Here is a 14,473-nt window from a genome sequence, read left to right on the forward strand (position 1 = left end):
TAAGCAACCTAATTACAACCAAAATCCATAGTCATTAATTGACACACATACCATTGAAGTAATTAGTACATTTCTGTAAGCACAAAGTAATGTACTTAGCAATCCTGATAATAGCAATAATTAAATGTTTAAGGTGCAAGAAACTTCTAGAATTGTTCTGAGACGAATGAAAACCTAAAATCGAATATAGTACTTCTGTCCAGGGTAAATGATTTTTAAAATTTATATTTTCTTAGTCACATTAAGGTACATAACTCTTAAAAACTTATCTATGGTAACAAGTCAAAGGATGATTCATTTTATGTCTACAAAACGCAAATGCCTCTAACTCTCCATAATATGGAACTGCAGAGGCACTGTTTATGGAAGGCCAAAATAGCTTTCGATGGACTTCAGAGGGAAGATCTTTTTAAGACATTTTTGGCTACAGAGCCAAAAGGAAGATGGACATGATAAGGATGTTAAAATGCAATTAATTGACTAGTCAATGGGCACTTGTACATTTCAAAGGAGGAACGTGGAGCTCCACATACAGCCCCGGGGCCAGCGGGAAGTCCCGCTGACTCTGGGCTGCATACTTTGAAATGCACAAGAGTCCCCAGCGGGATCCCCTGCTGACTCCGGGCTCCATGCTACGTTGCATGCTGCTAGGAGCCCAGGATCAGCTGGGGAGTCTTCTGCTGATCCTGGGTTCTCGAGTTCCCTGTGGCATTTCAGCTCCTCAAGGATCAGCTGTTCGGCAGCTGTCCCTTTAAACCACACACCCGTGCGATTAAAAAAGGGGCAGCTGCCTGCATCAGCTGGGTTCTGGGGAAATGCTGCGGGAAGCCTGGGGCCAGCGGGGTGACTCTGAGTCCCCCGCTGATCCCGGGCTCCATGGCTTTGAAATGCACAACAGCTCCCACTGGAGACTCTTGTACATTTCAAAGAAAGTACCTACATGCAGTCCGGAGTCAGTGGGACTTCCTGCTGGCCCCCAGCTGTATGTGGAGTTCCGCATTCCTCCTTTGAAATGTGAAAGTGCCTCTCGAGTAGTCAAACTATCCAATAAGCAAATGTTTTATCGGATAGTTGACTAGTTTTTAAACATCTTTACTAGGGATGTTTACACATGCTAGTTAATGTGTAACTGCAGGAATTTTTAGCAGTTACATATTTATATGCAGGGAGCAACAAGGAGTCCCCTACTTCCTCCGCCACCCCCTCCTCCCCAGCTTCCTCTGATAAAGAGGAAACAGGTCAGGGGGCAGGCTTGAAAGCTGCTTCCCACGTGTACTGGCTCCCATCTGTGCCCTCTCTCCTGCCTCTGTGAGAGGCAGTGGGGGCAGGGGAAGAGGATGTGGGAGCAGGTGGTTGTGGAATCTGGCACATACCTGGGTTTATCAGTTAAATTGTGTAATGACAACATGCTGACACCCCTAATATCAACACAGACTATTAACCATTTCTCAGGAAAAAATGAGGTATATATTCTTTCACATGCTCCAGTGGGTAGCCGAGTTAGTCTGTACAGGATAAGCTTGAAAAACAAAAAATGGTCTGGTAGCACTTTATAGACTAACAAAACATGTAGATGGTATCATGAATTTTTGTGGGCACAGCCCACTTCTTCAGATGACTGGAGTTTTGAGTTTAGGAGGAGCAGACTCAAAATAAATAAGGGGGAAGGAAATAAAGGGGGGAGGGGAATAAGGAGTAGAGGTTATGAAAAAAAATCAATGGGAAAAAACAGGAAGGCAGAAGGGTCATCAGTAAGCACATGAAGATAGGCCAGTTAAAACAAAGCAGATAAGGATCAAAGTCAATAGATAGGGAGGGTTACTAACACAGGAATCTACACAAAGAGCTGTTTGCACCTTCATTGAATGTTAGATTGGTAATGGCCCAGCCACCCCTCATCCTGATTGAGTCCATTATTCTTTCACATGTTTGATCACAATATCTTTGACTGAAACTGGGCTTACCCTGTCTTTAAATATGGACCACTTGGACTTCAAATGTGGCCAAAAAAAATGTTAGCCTCTCAAACCCACTTGGACTTAACAATCCATAACAGTTCTTATAAATAAGGACTAGCTAGATTGTAGGTGGAGTTCTACATTTAATCTAAGAATTAAAGAAAAATTGTGCAGAGGGAGTGTCATGAAGTAGGTCACTGATATGTCAAAATACCAGTTTAGCATAAGAGGAGTGGAGGGGGGAGGAGAGAAGCAAGTCCATTGTACATTGCAAGAAAAGTAAGAGACTGTGACGATACAAAACAATGTTTGGAAAAATTTGGAAGAAGGTTAATTAGTAGGTGAGCAATATTTACACTAAAATGCATTCTTACCTCATGACTCATGTTCTGAAATGTTGACATGCCTGATATTGACATTAAGTGGGTACAGACATTACCACCACCAGTCAAAGTTTCCTCATGTCCCACTACAGGCTGAAAAAAGTTGCATCAGATGTTTGACTTTATCAAGTCCAATAATGAACAGAGAACATATTTAACCATTAAAAAAGTGTATTAATTCTTGTAAACAAGAACTTACATAAAACACGTTGTGTATGTTTTTCTGATCTTTGCAATGTTTTGCACTATTTTTACATACGTTTTCAGTTAAACTTTCATTTCCTTCAGAAATAATTTCTGTGAAAAAGAGGAATAAAAGTAAGATTGATCTAAAAAAACCGTTTGACATACACATGTATGTGTATAAACTCAGGTATAAACTTAAAGCTATGAAAGAGGGGCAGCTAAAAAAACTTCCATTTTACAAACTGAACTGTGCTTTAATATAAAATTAAAACCTATTGTAGTAAAACAACTAATTTATTTTAAACATCTATGTGTTGCAAAATAACGAGTTGAGCACGATGTTCAAAATATATGCATTTTTTTCTACCTTTAACAATGCATGAATCACCCGAAGTCAACTGCAAGGCCAAGATTTCATTAACAACAGATTTGATATCCATTTGCTTTTGGGTAGACTCCGGCACCTTTTCATAGCTAGATGCTATGTGCATCAGGTCTAGCTGAGTTTTCATTCTGGAAAAAAGTGAAAAAATCCTTTAAAACAACTATTTTTGTTTCTCTTGGCAAAACACTGTAACTTGATTCAAAATAAAAAGTTAGATAAATTCATGGAAAATAGGTCCACCAATGGCCATTAGCCAGGATGGGCAGGGATGCAACTCCATTCTGTGGGCATCTCTAATCTTCTGACTGACAGATACTGGGACTGGAACAGGGGGATGGATCACTTGATTGTCCTATTCTGTTCATTCCCTCTGAAGCACCTGGCATTGGCCACCATTAGAAGACAGGATGTCAGGCTAGATGGACCACTGGTCTGCCAATACGTCCTTATTTTCTTGGACAAGATAGTATTAATGATGTTTTAGGACAGCATTTACCTCATTAATGCATCAAATTTGATGCATTAATAAGCATCTAAAATGATTACTTTGAACTCCACTATTATCTATTCACCAATAAATCTATCAAAGTAATGTCAAATATTAATAAGGCTAATCACTGTTCAAAGTTCTTCTATGAGCTTCCCATATTAATCAATCCACTGCATTCCCTGGACACTCCTTTCCCAACCCTGCCCTCATCATATGAATATTAAATTAAACTTACTTTGCTGTATCTGATTGCCTTAGCTATACACTAACAAACCATAACTACAACTCAAGAAACACATGTACCTTTTATTCAAGCCACATGCCACCTGTAATTAAAACAAAGCTGTATTAGAGTTAAGGATGTTATTTAAAAATCAAACAATTACTTTCCCAGAGTATTTCACAAAATTTATCAATTAAACTTGATTAAAAAAATCTTCAGTTTCACCAAAAACGTAACTGGAGCTTTTAGCTTTCACAGGAGTTTTAAAAAAGCAGCAATCACACAGAGAGTGTGTGTTCATCTAGGAAAAATTACTTGTTATGAGGTCAAAGGAACCGGTTTCATAACATTCAAGACATACAAGACTAAGAGCTTGCCTGCACTTGAAAGGAGAGGTATCAGCTAGGTTGATGGAAGAATTCCAGCACTGTCTAAACTGAGCCCAACCGCAATACTCAGGGGTGTGGAATTTTCATACCCTCCCATGCAGAAAAAGTTCCTTTGGCCTGGTCTATGCTAGACGTACCTATATCATTCAGGATAACTCACTCCCTGCAGGGAAATGATTTCTAGAGCACACTAGTTGGTCCATGAAGACCCTGCTGGTACACACAAAAGGCTACCTCGGGTACTTCCAACATAAAACAGATATAAACAACTATGTTAAAACACACCAAGGAGTACCTACACAAGGCAATTAATGCACATTAGTGGGCATTGGAAATCACATCCAATAGAGTGCAATACATTGTCATGTAGATAAGTCCAGACAGAGTTCCCAAAATCATAAAAGTTTTGGTCACTAAAGATAGGTATGGCATTTTAAAATGCAGCTACTTGACCCACCACACTGCTTGAGAGTATATGACTCACAGGAGTTTAATTAACCACCTCTCTAAGTGCTTTCTAATCAGTTCCTGACTGAACTGGAAATGAATGTTCTCCAAAGAAAGTAAGTAACCACAAAAATTCAAGTGACCTACCATCACATCAAAATAAGGCTCTCTTCTAAACTCTGAAGGGAAATGAGAATCCTATCAGAATTACCCCTTCAGAGAAGCAGATTACAATACAATATCTAAACAGAATTTGCCTTGAGTTTAAGTAGCTCCAGGGAAGTCCCAAACGGGGCATGCATGTTACATGTACACATAGTGTTCTAATGTTCTGCAATTAAGAGACAAAATAAAAGTTATCACCTCAAGGAAATGCTCAGGATCACATTCATCAACAAGTTTTTCGCAATCCTTCAGAAAACTTTCAATGGTTTTCTTGTTAGTTTCCTTCATTTTCTTCCAAATTTGATATTCTTTCTCTTTCTGATTTCTCTGACTTTCAATGTCTTCTAGCAATTCTTTTTTTCTCATTTCCAGAGTTTTGAAAATGTCTTCAAATGCCAACATAATTATCTCTGCTTCTTTGTTCAAGGTCTAGAAACAAAGTACAGTAATTACTCATTTAACACGTGGCTGCTTAACACGTTTTCGTAATAGCACACTATTTTTTGAGGGAACGTTTTTCAAAAAACACAAAAATAATCAAGTGGTGGACTATTTCGTGGGGCGGTATAGTTGGTGCAAACAGTGGTAATACACATGAGCGGATGAATACACGTGGTCACAGTGCTCCTCCGCACACTCACGTGTTTATCTTTCTGTTTTAACAAACCGCAGCGACTTGTGTTGCTAGATATCTAATGTTGATGTTGACGACCTAACACCAACAAAAAATTGACTTTGCCACCACCATCTGAAACACAACCTCCACCTTTTCCATTATTTTTAATAGGAAAATTGACCCCGCATAGCACGTTTTCGTTTAGCACGAACATTCTCAGAAAAGCATCTGTAGCGTTAAATGATGAATTACTGTATTTTGCATGAAGATCTGATAACAGTAATTCTTTACACTGTGTCATTAGAATTACTATAGGAATAGTTATAAAATTCAAGTTATTTTCTTAAACCAAACAGATTTGTTTTCCAGTTTGTGGTTAGTTGGAAGAAGGCCCTAATTAGCAAATAAAAGGAGGCTGGGAAAATAATGAGTTATAAAACCAGAATGTAACGTGGGATGCAAAACTAAATTAATAAAACACCCAAGAAGAAAGCACACAATTTCCCATTGTTCTACTGGTAAACTCATAGGAGGGGAAATTATAAAATGGAAAGGCCGGGGGGGAAGGGGCGAGGAGGAAGGGGAAGTGAATTTTGTCAAACTAGGTTTTGTTAAAGTTAGCAAATGAACAATGAAATTCTTTGCTGAAAGAGAGAAAAAGCCATAAATCTGGGCATTCTTTATCAGCTCTAATTCAATTTTGCTGGAAAAAAAAAAATCAAGATGAGAGGACTATTCTCTGGTCTGGTCATTTTGTAAGTAAGAGCTACAGATACAGGTTGAAACTTTCTTAATCGGAAATCTCTAGTCTAGCAATAGCCATGGCCTGGCATGGAGGTTACAGGATCCAGAGAGTCCTAGTGGCGAGCCAGCAGGGAGCTGCCTGTGGAAGCCCCGACATGTGCAGATGCCAACAAGCTGGTAGGGCAGTGGGGTGAAGGAGGCAGGGAGTGAGCTGGGAGGACAGAGGCCCGGCCAGGGGGGCCAGTGGCAAGGGTCCAAAAATTACCTCCAGTGCAAAATCCCTCATTTGGGACCAGTCAGATTCTGAGGGTGCCGCACCAAGGAGGTCCAACCTGTACTTAGAAATGTTTTGTTACTATAGTGGAGGTAATAAATTGTTTTTTTTTGGAAGACATGTCTGAAGTAATTGTATAAATACTATTCAACCTTTGGATTTAATAAAAATGTCTGATATGTTATTGTCTAATGGTACCCCACATTAATAATATTCATAAATACCTCATACTCCCTCTGAGCATTTTTAGCAGAACAGTTAAACATACAAACATCCACAGGAACCTTATCTCTTATGGATTTACACCACGGCTACCATCAGTGAAAATGCTAAATGTCGGGGTTAGTGCAGACACAGCAGCAGCGCTAAGTATGTAATGACATACACAAGCCACTCATCTATGGAAAGGAAAAGGTATTTTACATTATATTTTCATATTAACACAAATAACTGTTCTTAACTAATTTTGGGGTGCAGAGTTCAAAAATTATATCCATTTTTGCCCATGATGTACAGATTTTCTGAAAACTTGGGTCTACTTTTTCAAAAATGCTATTGTGTGTTTTACATTACATTCAGTGACTTATTTTCAAGAACTTGCATGCAAAAATACCTCAAATTAATTGAATTTGTCAAAATAAATGCCATCTAGCTTAATTTAGTTAAAAAGGATTGCCAAATTATTATATTATATATTATAGGAGTAACAAAACAGAATGGTTTCATTGTTTTATATTTTGAAGAATATTTACAACTGTATTTTCTGCATTTTTCTGCATTTCTTCTGCATTTTTCAGGTAATTCCCTAACATGGGGGATGATCCAGAGAAGCAAAGACAGAATATAACAGATTTTGTTAGAAACGTATATCACACCTACTTTAGTATAAAACTTAGGGATCAAGACTTTGGAACAGAACTGCCACAAATGTAACAAAATATGTCTGGATCATTCATACAACCTCGAGATGCCCTGTTAGGGGATTACCTGAAAAATGCAGAAGAAATGCAGAAAATACAGACATAAATATCATTCAAAACATAAAACAATGAAACCATTCTCTTTTGTTACTCCTATAACATATACTATAATAATTTGGCGATCCTCTTCAACAAAATTAAGCTAGATTGTATTCATCAAAATGAATGCTATTATTTGGAGGTATTTTTGCATGCAAGATCTTGAAAATAAGTCGCTGCATATAGTTTTAAGTTCTTGAAAATAATTATTTTCCTGAAAATCTTGAAGTGTCAGTGAAGAGCAAGTGGAAAGATTTCATCAGGATATCAAGATGATGGAAAAGAGATATCAAGGAAGCTGGGATGTCAACATGATGGCTGATTACTGCTGGTTCCTAAAAAGAGAGACTGATGGTGAAATGCATAAAAAGTTGTCAAAAAAGCATTGATTCAGTCGCATCTAATCATTTAAAATTACTCAGTTGTTAAATGTCACACTTTGTTCATTTGTTCTTTAAACAATGACTTACAACAGACCTTCTAAAAGAACTATAACTTGCTATTTACCAAGTTTTTAATGCATAAGGTGGAATAAAAAGCATGAAAAATGTCCATTTTTTAATTTTTGATTTGTGAAAAATCCATACGTGATAGTGCAAAATAGATGCCATTTTTTAAATCAGCATAGCAAAATTATGTAAAGTCACCTATTTTTATCAAAAAAGCTGAAACTTTGTTTCAATTTGCAGACCAATGTATTTTGTGGATTAGGAACCAATCTTACCAAGTTCCAGAGGCCACTGTACATATTTAAATTAATCTTCCAATTTTAACCAATGGGACTCAGTGCTCAGTCTAGAAGGTACCATCAGATATGCTTAGTTTTGCAGTTCTTAAACTATGGATTTGGATCTCCAGAGATAACATGCTTGTTAACAGTAAAAATGTTTTAAAATAATAAATGATATATAGAGGTGAGAATAACAGATCTTGACCCTATTGTGCCTCTGCAAATTTGTGTGCATTAACTCTCTCAAAGTACAAAGTTTCAAAAAGTTCAATGAATAAGATGATTGTTGGGACAGAATAGATCTGAACAAGGAGGAGAAGTCTGGAAATAAACGTGAGAAGGGACAGTCTGTTAGAGCAGCATATTTCAGAAATCTCAAGGTCTTTCTGAGCATAGCCTTCATTGATTTGCGATATACCATACCATTCTCTAACTAAAAGGGAAAACCTATAACTGCAGCAGGCTGTAAAAGAGAGCCCATCTGGGAATATTTTAATGAAGTTCCTCTATCTTATCTGGAGGTACGAGGGGCATGCTTTAGGGATGTTAAATATTGGTTAATTGTATAGTCGATTAACCTCATGAATTCTTATTGATTATTCAACTATTTTATAGTCCCCGAGGGTGGGGCTGGCAGCCAGTGCAGTCTGTAGCAGAAGCAGCAGCATGGGGTGCCAAGAAGGGATCTTAAGGACTAGTTGACTAGTCAACTATCCGATAAGCATTCGCTTATTGGATAGTTTATCAACTAGTAGATTCCGCCCCCCCCCCTTGCTGCCTCTGATATAGAAAGAGTACTGCAAAGGAGCAGCTGCCGCAGAGCTGATCCGCAGTTCAGCTGTGTGGCACTGCCCCTTTAAAATGCCAAAGCACCGTGGAGCCTGGGGTCAGCTGGGGACTCCCCAGCTAAACCCAGGTTCTGGGGAAATGCCACTTGGAATGCGGTGGCGGCGTTTTAATCGGGCAGAGCCATGGAGCCTGATGTCAGCTGGGGATTCCCCATCTGATCCCAGGCTCCCCACAGCATTTCCCCAGAACGCAGGGTTAGCTGGGGAGTCCCCTGCTGACTCCGGGCTTCATAGAGCTACCTCTTTGAAACGCCGAGATTGAAATTCACACACAGCAGAATTCTTATCAGTAGAAGCAGTAAAAGCTGTAACAAACTATGAAAAACATTCAAATGTCTAGTATGCAGCTGATGATATTTTAAGAAAGTCACAGATAATGCTGCAAACATATCCAAGATGAGAAGAAATTTAGAAGACAATGAAGAGAGTCTCAAGCTAATAACATACAGCTTCAGTGCTCATTTGATGAACCTCTTAACCAAAGACTTCAGTGTTCTATAATCAAGGCTCATTTGTTGAAATTGCAAAATACTTCATTAATAACCACTATCAAGGAGCTGCTCTGAAAAAAGTAGGAGGAACAAAGTTAATTCTCCTACAAGGCATGCGATGAAACCCAGTAGTATATTGTTTTGAGCACTATAATCAAGAACTGGCCTAATCTCATGTGTGTGAACAAAACTGAAAAAATAGAGAGCCTTGTCATTGCCAAAGTTCTCAACGTTGGGTTTAAGAGAAATGTTGAGCACGTGCCGAGTATTCTGAAACTGATTTCTGTAACCTTGAACAAAATGCAGAGAAATAGCTGTTTTATTACTTATTCTGTTGAAATTTGGAAGGAACTAAGATTTTTAAAAAGAGAACTATGAGTTAAATTACACGCATTGAAAAAAAATGGGACAAACACTACCACAGCGCATTTTCTTGCTCAGTATTAAGATAAAATCTTAACTGCTGAAGAAAAGGACTTTGATATGACATTAGCATCCAGCCATCAAAATAACTGCCAACTATAATACATTTCAGAACTAGGAGTAAACCATTCAAGAAATAGGTTTGCTGATTATATTTTAAAGAAAGTCATTTAAGCACTTGGATTCAGAGATGATTGAACTGATATTTTCACTTAACAGCAGTGCCTTCTTCTGCCAGAGTAGAAGAATATTTTCTTCCTTTGGACAAATTCATACCAAATTAAGAAACTGTTTGGGACATGAAAAAAGAGGAAAGTTTGTTTTTCTTTTCCAGATTATGAACAAACAGGAAAATGAAACTGAAGACAACTAAGTTAGCTGCAGAATAAGGATGTTAAGAGGCAGGTAATTCACTAATCATGTAGTCTATACAATTTTTATTGACTACACGATTACCGGTAGTCAATAAGGGAAGACTTCCTCTGTCCCAGCTCGTGCTGCGTCCACCAGCCACTGTCCACAGGAGAGAATTCGCTGGGACCATTGTGGACTGAGCAGCCTCCCTGTTCACCTCCCCTCACACTGCTGCCACAGGAGAGAGGGGGCAGGGATATGTGGTATCACAGATGCAGTGCTGGGAGAACAGACTTAAGTTGGCTTAAAATGTTTAACTACATTCAAAAATGTATACATTTTTTAAATATTATGTTTGCTGTTAGAGAAAAACAAAAAACATATCGCTATAAAACTAATCTAAAAAGTTTTCCAAATAAACCACTGTTAAAAAATACATAGCATGTACCTTCTAACACACAATAAAGAGAAAACTTATAAAACAATATAAAATGACTATCTTACCCTGTTCATGAGCAGTGAATGCACGGTAAGTTTTTCATTTTATGTTGTTTTATAAGTTGTTTTCATTTTTGGGGGGTGTTTTGGGGTTTTTTTTGCAAATGCAAAACACAAAAACAAAAAAACCCACCCCCAAAACCAAAACCCCACTACTGTAGAGATGTCATTTTGTACAACTTACCTCAGCATCTTTTGGACAACTTGATAATTCCTTCACCAGATTCTCATTAATTACTCTCAGTTTCTTCAGGCTGCTAAAGAAGGCTAACTGCAGGAGAGAAGTTTATAACCACTTAAGTCACATTCAATTTTTTTTTTAAATCTACATTATATTCTTTAATTATAGCCTGTCTATAACCTGCACAGAGTTTCACTATTGGTACCTTACATAAAGAGTTTCCATGTTTTAAGGCAATGAAGAAACTTGCATTTGTCATTTTTCCTCTCTTATGTGGCCTTCTTCAGGCTTGTCTACAGAAGAACATTTTGCTGTTTTAACTAGGGATGTGAATGTATAACTGGTGAGGAGTCCTGTGGCACCTTAGACTAACTGAAGTGTAGGAGCATAAGCTTTCGTGGGCAAAGACCCACTTCGTCAGATGCATGTATCTGACAAAGTGGGTCTTTGCCCATGAAAGCTTATGCTCCTCCACTTCAGTTAGTCTATAAGGTGCCACAGGACTCCTCGCCGCTTTTGCAGATTCAGACTAACACGGCTACCCCTCTGATACTTGTGTAAATGGTAACGCTCATGGGTTAACTTTCATGGTGCACACAAGCTCCTGATGCACACGGGGAGTCGATTTAAAAGCCAGCTTCTGGTATTCACCAGTTTCCAAGGATACAGAGGCAGCAGTGTGGGAAGCCAGCTTACAAGCTGGCTCACCACATGCACCAGCTTCTGGGGCACTGATTGCCACCCCACTGTAACCAGTTAAAATTTCAGCTGTTATATGATTTCTTAATTACACACATTTTAACATCCCTGGCTTTAACTACAACAGTACAGTTAAACCCTAGGTCAAATTGCACATTCCTCTTTTCCTGTGCTGAGGAAACACTGCCCTCGCACCTTTTACTTCTAGCTGGGTTCCCATAGTTTAAACTGCAGAACAGCCACAGTGCCATATGGTGTACTATGCCCTATACCCATCCCATGTACCAGGGACATTTTGCAAGTACACTGAAATTGCAGTATAAAGAGACCATAAGAACATAAGAACGGCCATACTGGGTCAGACCAAAGGTCCACCTAGCCCAGTATCCTGTCTGCCAACAGTGGCCAGCGCCAAGTGGACTGAACACAATGATCAAGCAACTTGTCACCTGCCATCCATCTCCAGCCTTTGACAAACAGAGGCCAGGGGCACCATTCCTTATCCCCTGGCTAATAGCCTTTTATGGACCTAACCTCAATGAATTTATCTAGCTCTTTTTTAAACTCTGTTATAGTTCTAGCCTTCACAGCCTCCTCTGGCAAGGAGTTCCACAGGTTGACCATGCGCTGTATGAAGAAGAACTTTCTTTTATTAGTTTTAAACCTGCTACCCATTAATTTCATTTGGTGTCCTCTACTTCTTATATTATGGGAACAAGTAAATAACTTTTCTTTATTCACCCTCATCACCTCACTCATGATTTTATATACCTCTATCATATCCCCCCTCAGTCTCCTCTTTTCTAAACTGAAAAGTCCCGATCTCTTTAGCCTCTCCTGATTTGGAACCTGTTCCAAACCCCTAATCATTTTAGTTGCCCTTTTCTGAACCTTTTCTAATGCCAAAATATCTTTTTTGAGGTGAGGAGACCACATCTGTATGCTGTATCCAAGATGTGGATGTACTCTAGTTTTATATAGGGACAGTAAGATATTTTTCATCTTATTTTCTATTCCTTTTTTAATAATTCCTAGTATCCTATTTGCTTTTTTGACTGCTGCTGCACAGAACTAGCCAGGATAACTCCAAGATCTCTTTCCTGATTAGTTGTAGCTAAATTAGCCCCCCATCATATTGTATGTATAGTTGGAGTTATTTTTTCCAATGTGCATTACTTTTCATATATCCACATTAAATTTCATTTGCCATTTTGTCGCCCAATCACTCAGTTTGGTGAGATCTTTTTTAAGTTCTGCTTTGGTCTTGATTATCTTGAACAGTTTAGTATCGTCTGCAAACTTTGCTACCTCACTGCTTACCCCTTTCTCTAGATCGTTTATGAATAAGTTGAATAGGATTGGTCCTAGGACTGACTGTTGGGGAACACTAATTACACTTCTCCATCCTGAAATTTTACCATTTATTCCTACCCTTTGTTTCCTGTTTTTTAACCAGTTCTCAATCCATGAAAGCATCTTCCCTCTTATCCCATGACAACCTAATTTACACAAGAGCCTTTGGTGAGGGACCTTGTCAAAGGCTTTCTAAAAATCTAAGTATACTATATCTACTGGATCCCCCTCGTCCGCTCGTTTGTTAACCCCTTCAAAGAACTCTAATAGATTAGTAAGACATGTTTTCCCTTTACAGAAACCATGTTGACTTTTGTCCAAGAAATTATGTTCTTCTACGTATCTGACTATTTTATTCTTTACTATTTTTTCAACTAATTTGCCCGGTACTGACGTTAGACTTACCAGTCTATAATTGCCAGGGTTGCCTCTAGAGCCCTTTTAAAAATATTGGCGTTATGTTAGCTCTCTTCCAGTCCTTGGGTACAGAAGCTGATTTAAAGGATAGGTTACAAACCATAGTTAACAGTTCTGCAATTTCACATCTGAGTTCTTTTAACTCTTGGGTAATGCCATCCGGTCCCGGTGATTTGTTACTGTTAAGTTTTTCCAGTTTGTTCCAAAACCTCCTCTAATGACACTTCAATCCGGGACAGTTCCTGAGATTCACCCACAAAGGACAGTGCAGGTTTGGGAATCTCCCTAACATCTTCAGCCGTGAAGACTGAAGCAAAGAAACCATTTAGTCTCTCCGCAATGGCTTTATCATCCTTGATTGCTTCTTTTGTAACTTGATCCTCCAGGGGCCCCACTGCTTTTTTTTAAAGCAGGCTTCCTGCTTCTAAAGTACTTAAAAAACTTTGAGTGTTTGGCTAGCTGTTCCTCAAAATCTTTTTTGGCTTTTCTTATTTCATTTTTATACTTAATTTGGCAGTGTTAGCGTGACTTTCTATTTACCTCACTAGGATTGGACTTCCACTTTTTAAAAGATGCCTTTTTATCTCTCACTTCTTTTACATGGTCGTTAAGCCACAGTGGGTCTTTTTCAGGTCTCTTGCTATGTTTTTTTAATTTGGGGTGTACAGGCAGTCCCCGGGTTACGTACAAGATAGGGACTATAGGTTTGTTCTTAAGTTGAATTTGTATGTAAGTCGGAACTGGCTCCAGATTCAGCTGCTGCCACTGAAACTGACCAGGGGCTGACTACAGGAAGCCGGAGGCAGAGTTGCTCTGCCCTCAGCTTCCTGGAATCAGCCTGATCAGTTTCAACAGCTGCTGAATCTGGAGCCTGGGACAGAACAGCTGGGGCGCTGCCGGGTAGGTTCCCACAGGACCAACCCGGCAGCACCCCAGCTGCTCTACCCGAGGCGTCCCGCAAAAAAGGCCTGGTCTGCTGGGGGGGGGGGGGAGCACTAGCTGCGGAGGGACCCCGCTGCCCGTGCGGCTTTGCTCCTGTCTCCCTGGGGTGCCGGGGGGAGGGGGCGCAGCTAGTGCTCCCCCCCCCAGCAGACCAGGCTTTTTTTGCGGGACGCCTCGGGTAGAGCAGCTGGGGTGCTGCCAGGTTGGTCCTGTGGGAACCCCGCCGCCCGTGTGGCTTTGCTCCTGTCTCCCTGGTCT

General features: G+C 39.5%; 1 protein-coding gene across 5 annotated transcripts in view; it reads right to left on the reverse strand.

Moving 5' to 3' along the window:
• Nucleotides 1-14,473, reverse strand: part of LOC102448131 (uncharacterized) — a 64,389-nt gene that overhangs the window by 47,463 nt on the left and 2,453 nt on the right. For 4 of the 5 annotated variants that reach the window (XM_075930191.2, XM_075930190.2, XM_006111696.5 and 1 more), the window contains exons 2-7: nt 10,808-10,894; nt 4,825-5,055; nt 3,706-3,728; nt 2,895-3,040; nt 2,541-2,638; nt 2,333-2,434 (exon numbers count right to left, since the gene is read on the reverse strand). In XM_075930191.2, the coding sequence (XP_075786306.2) occupies nt 2,333-2,434; nt 2,541-2,638; nt 2,895-3,040; nt 3,706-3,728; nt 4,825-5,055; nt 10,808-10,894 (687 nt within the window). The remainder of the gene's footprint in view (nt 1-2,332; nt 2,435-2,540; nt 2,639-2,894; nt 3,041-3,705; nt 3,729-4,824; nt 5,056-10,807; nt 10,895-14,473) is intronic. The other variant, XM_089777935.1, reaches the window with a different exon arrangement.

This window comes from Pelodiscus sinensis, chromosome 4, assembly GCF_052426305.1.
Source record: "Pelodiscus sinensis isolate ZL-2025 chromosome 4, ASM5242630v1, whole genome shotgun sequence".
NCBI classification, from domain to species: domain Eukaryota; kingdom Metazoa; phylum Chordata; order Testudines; family Trionychidae; genus Pelodiscus; species Pelodiscus sinensis.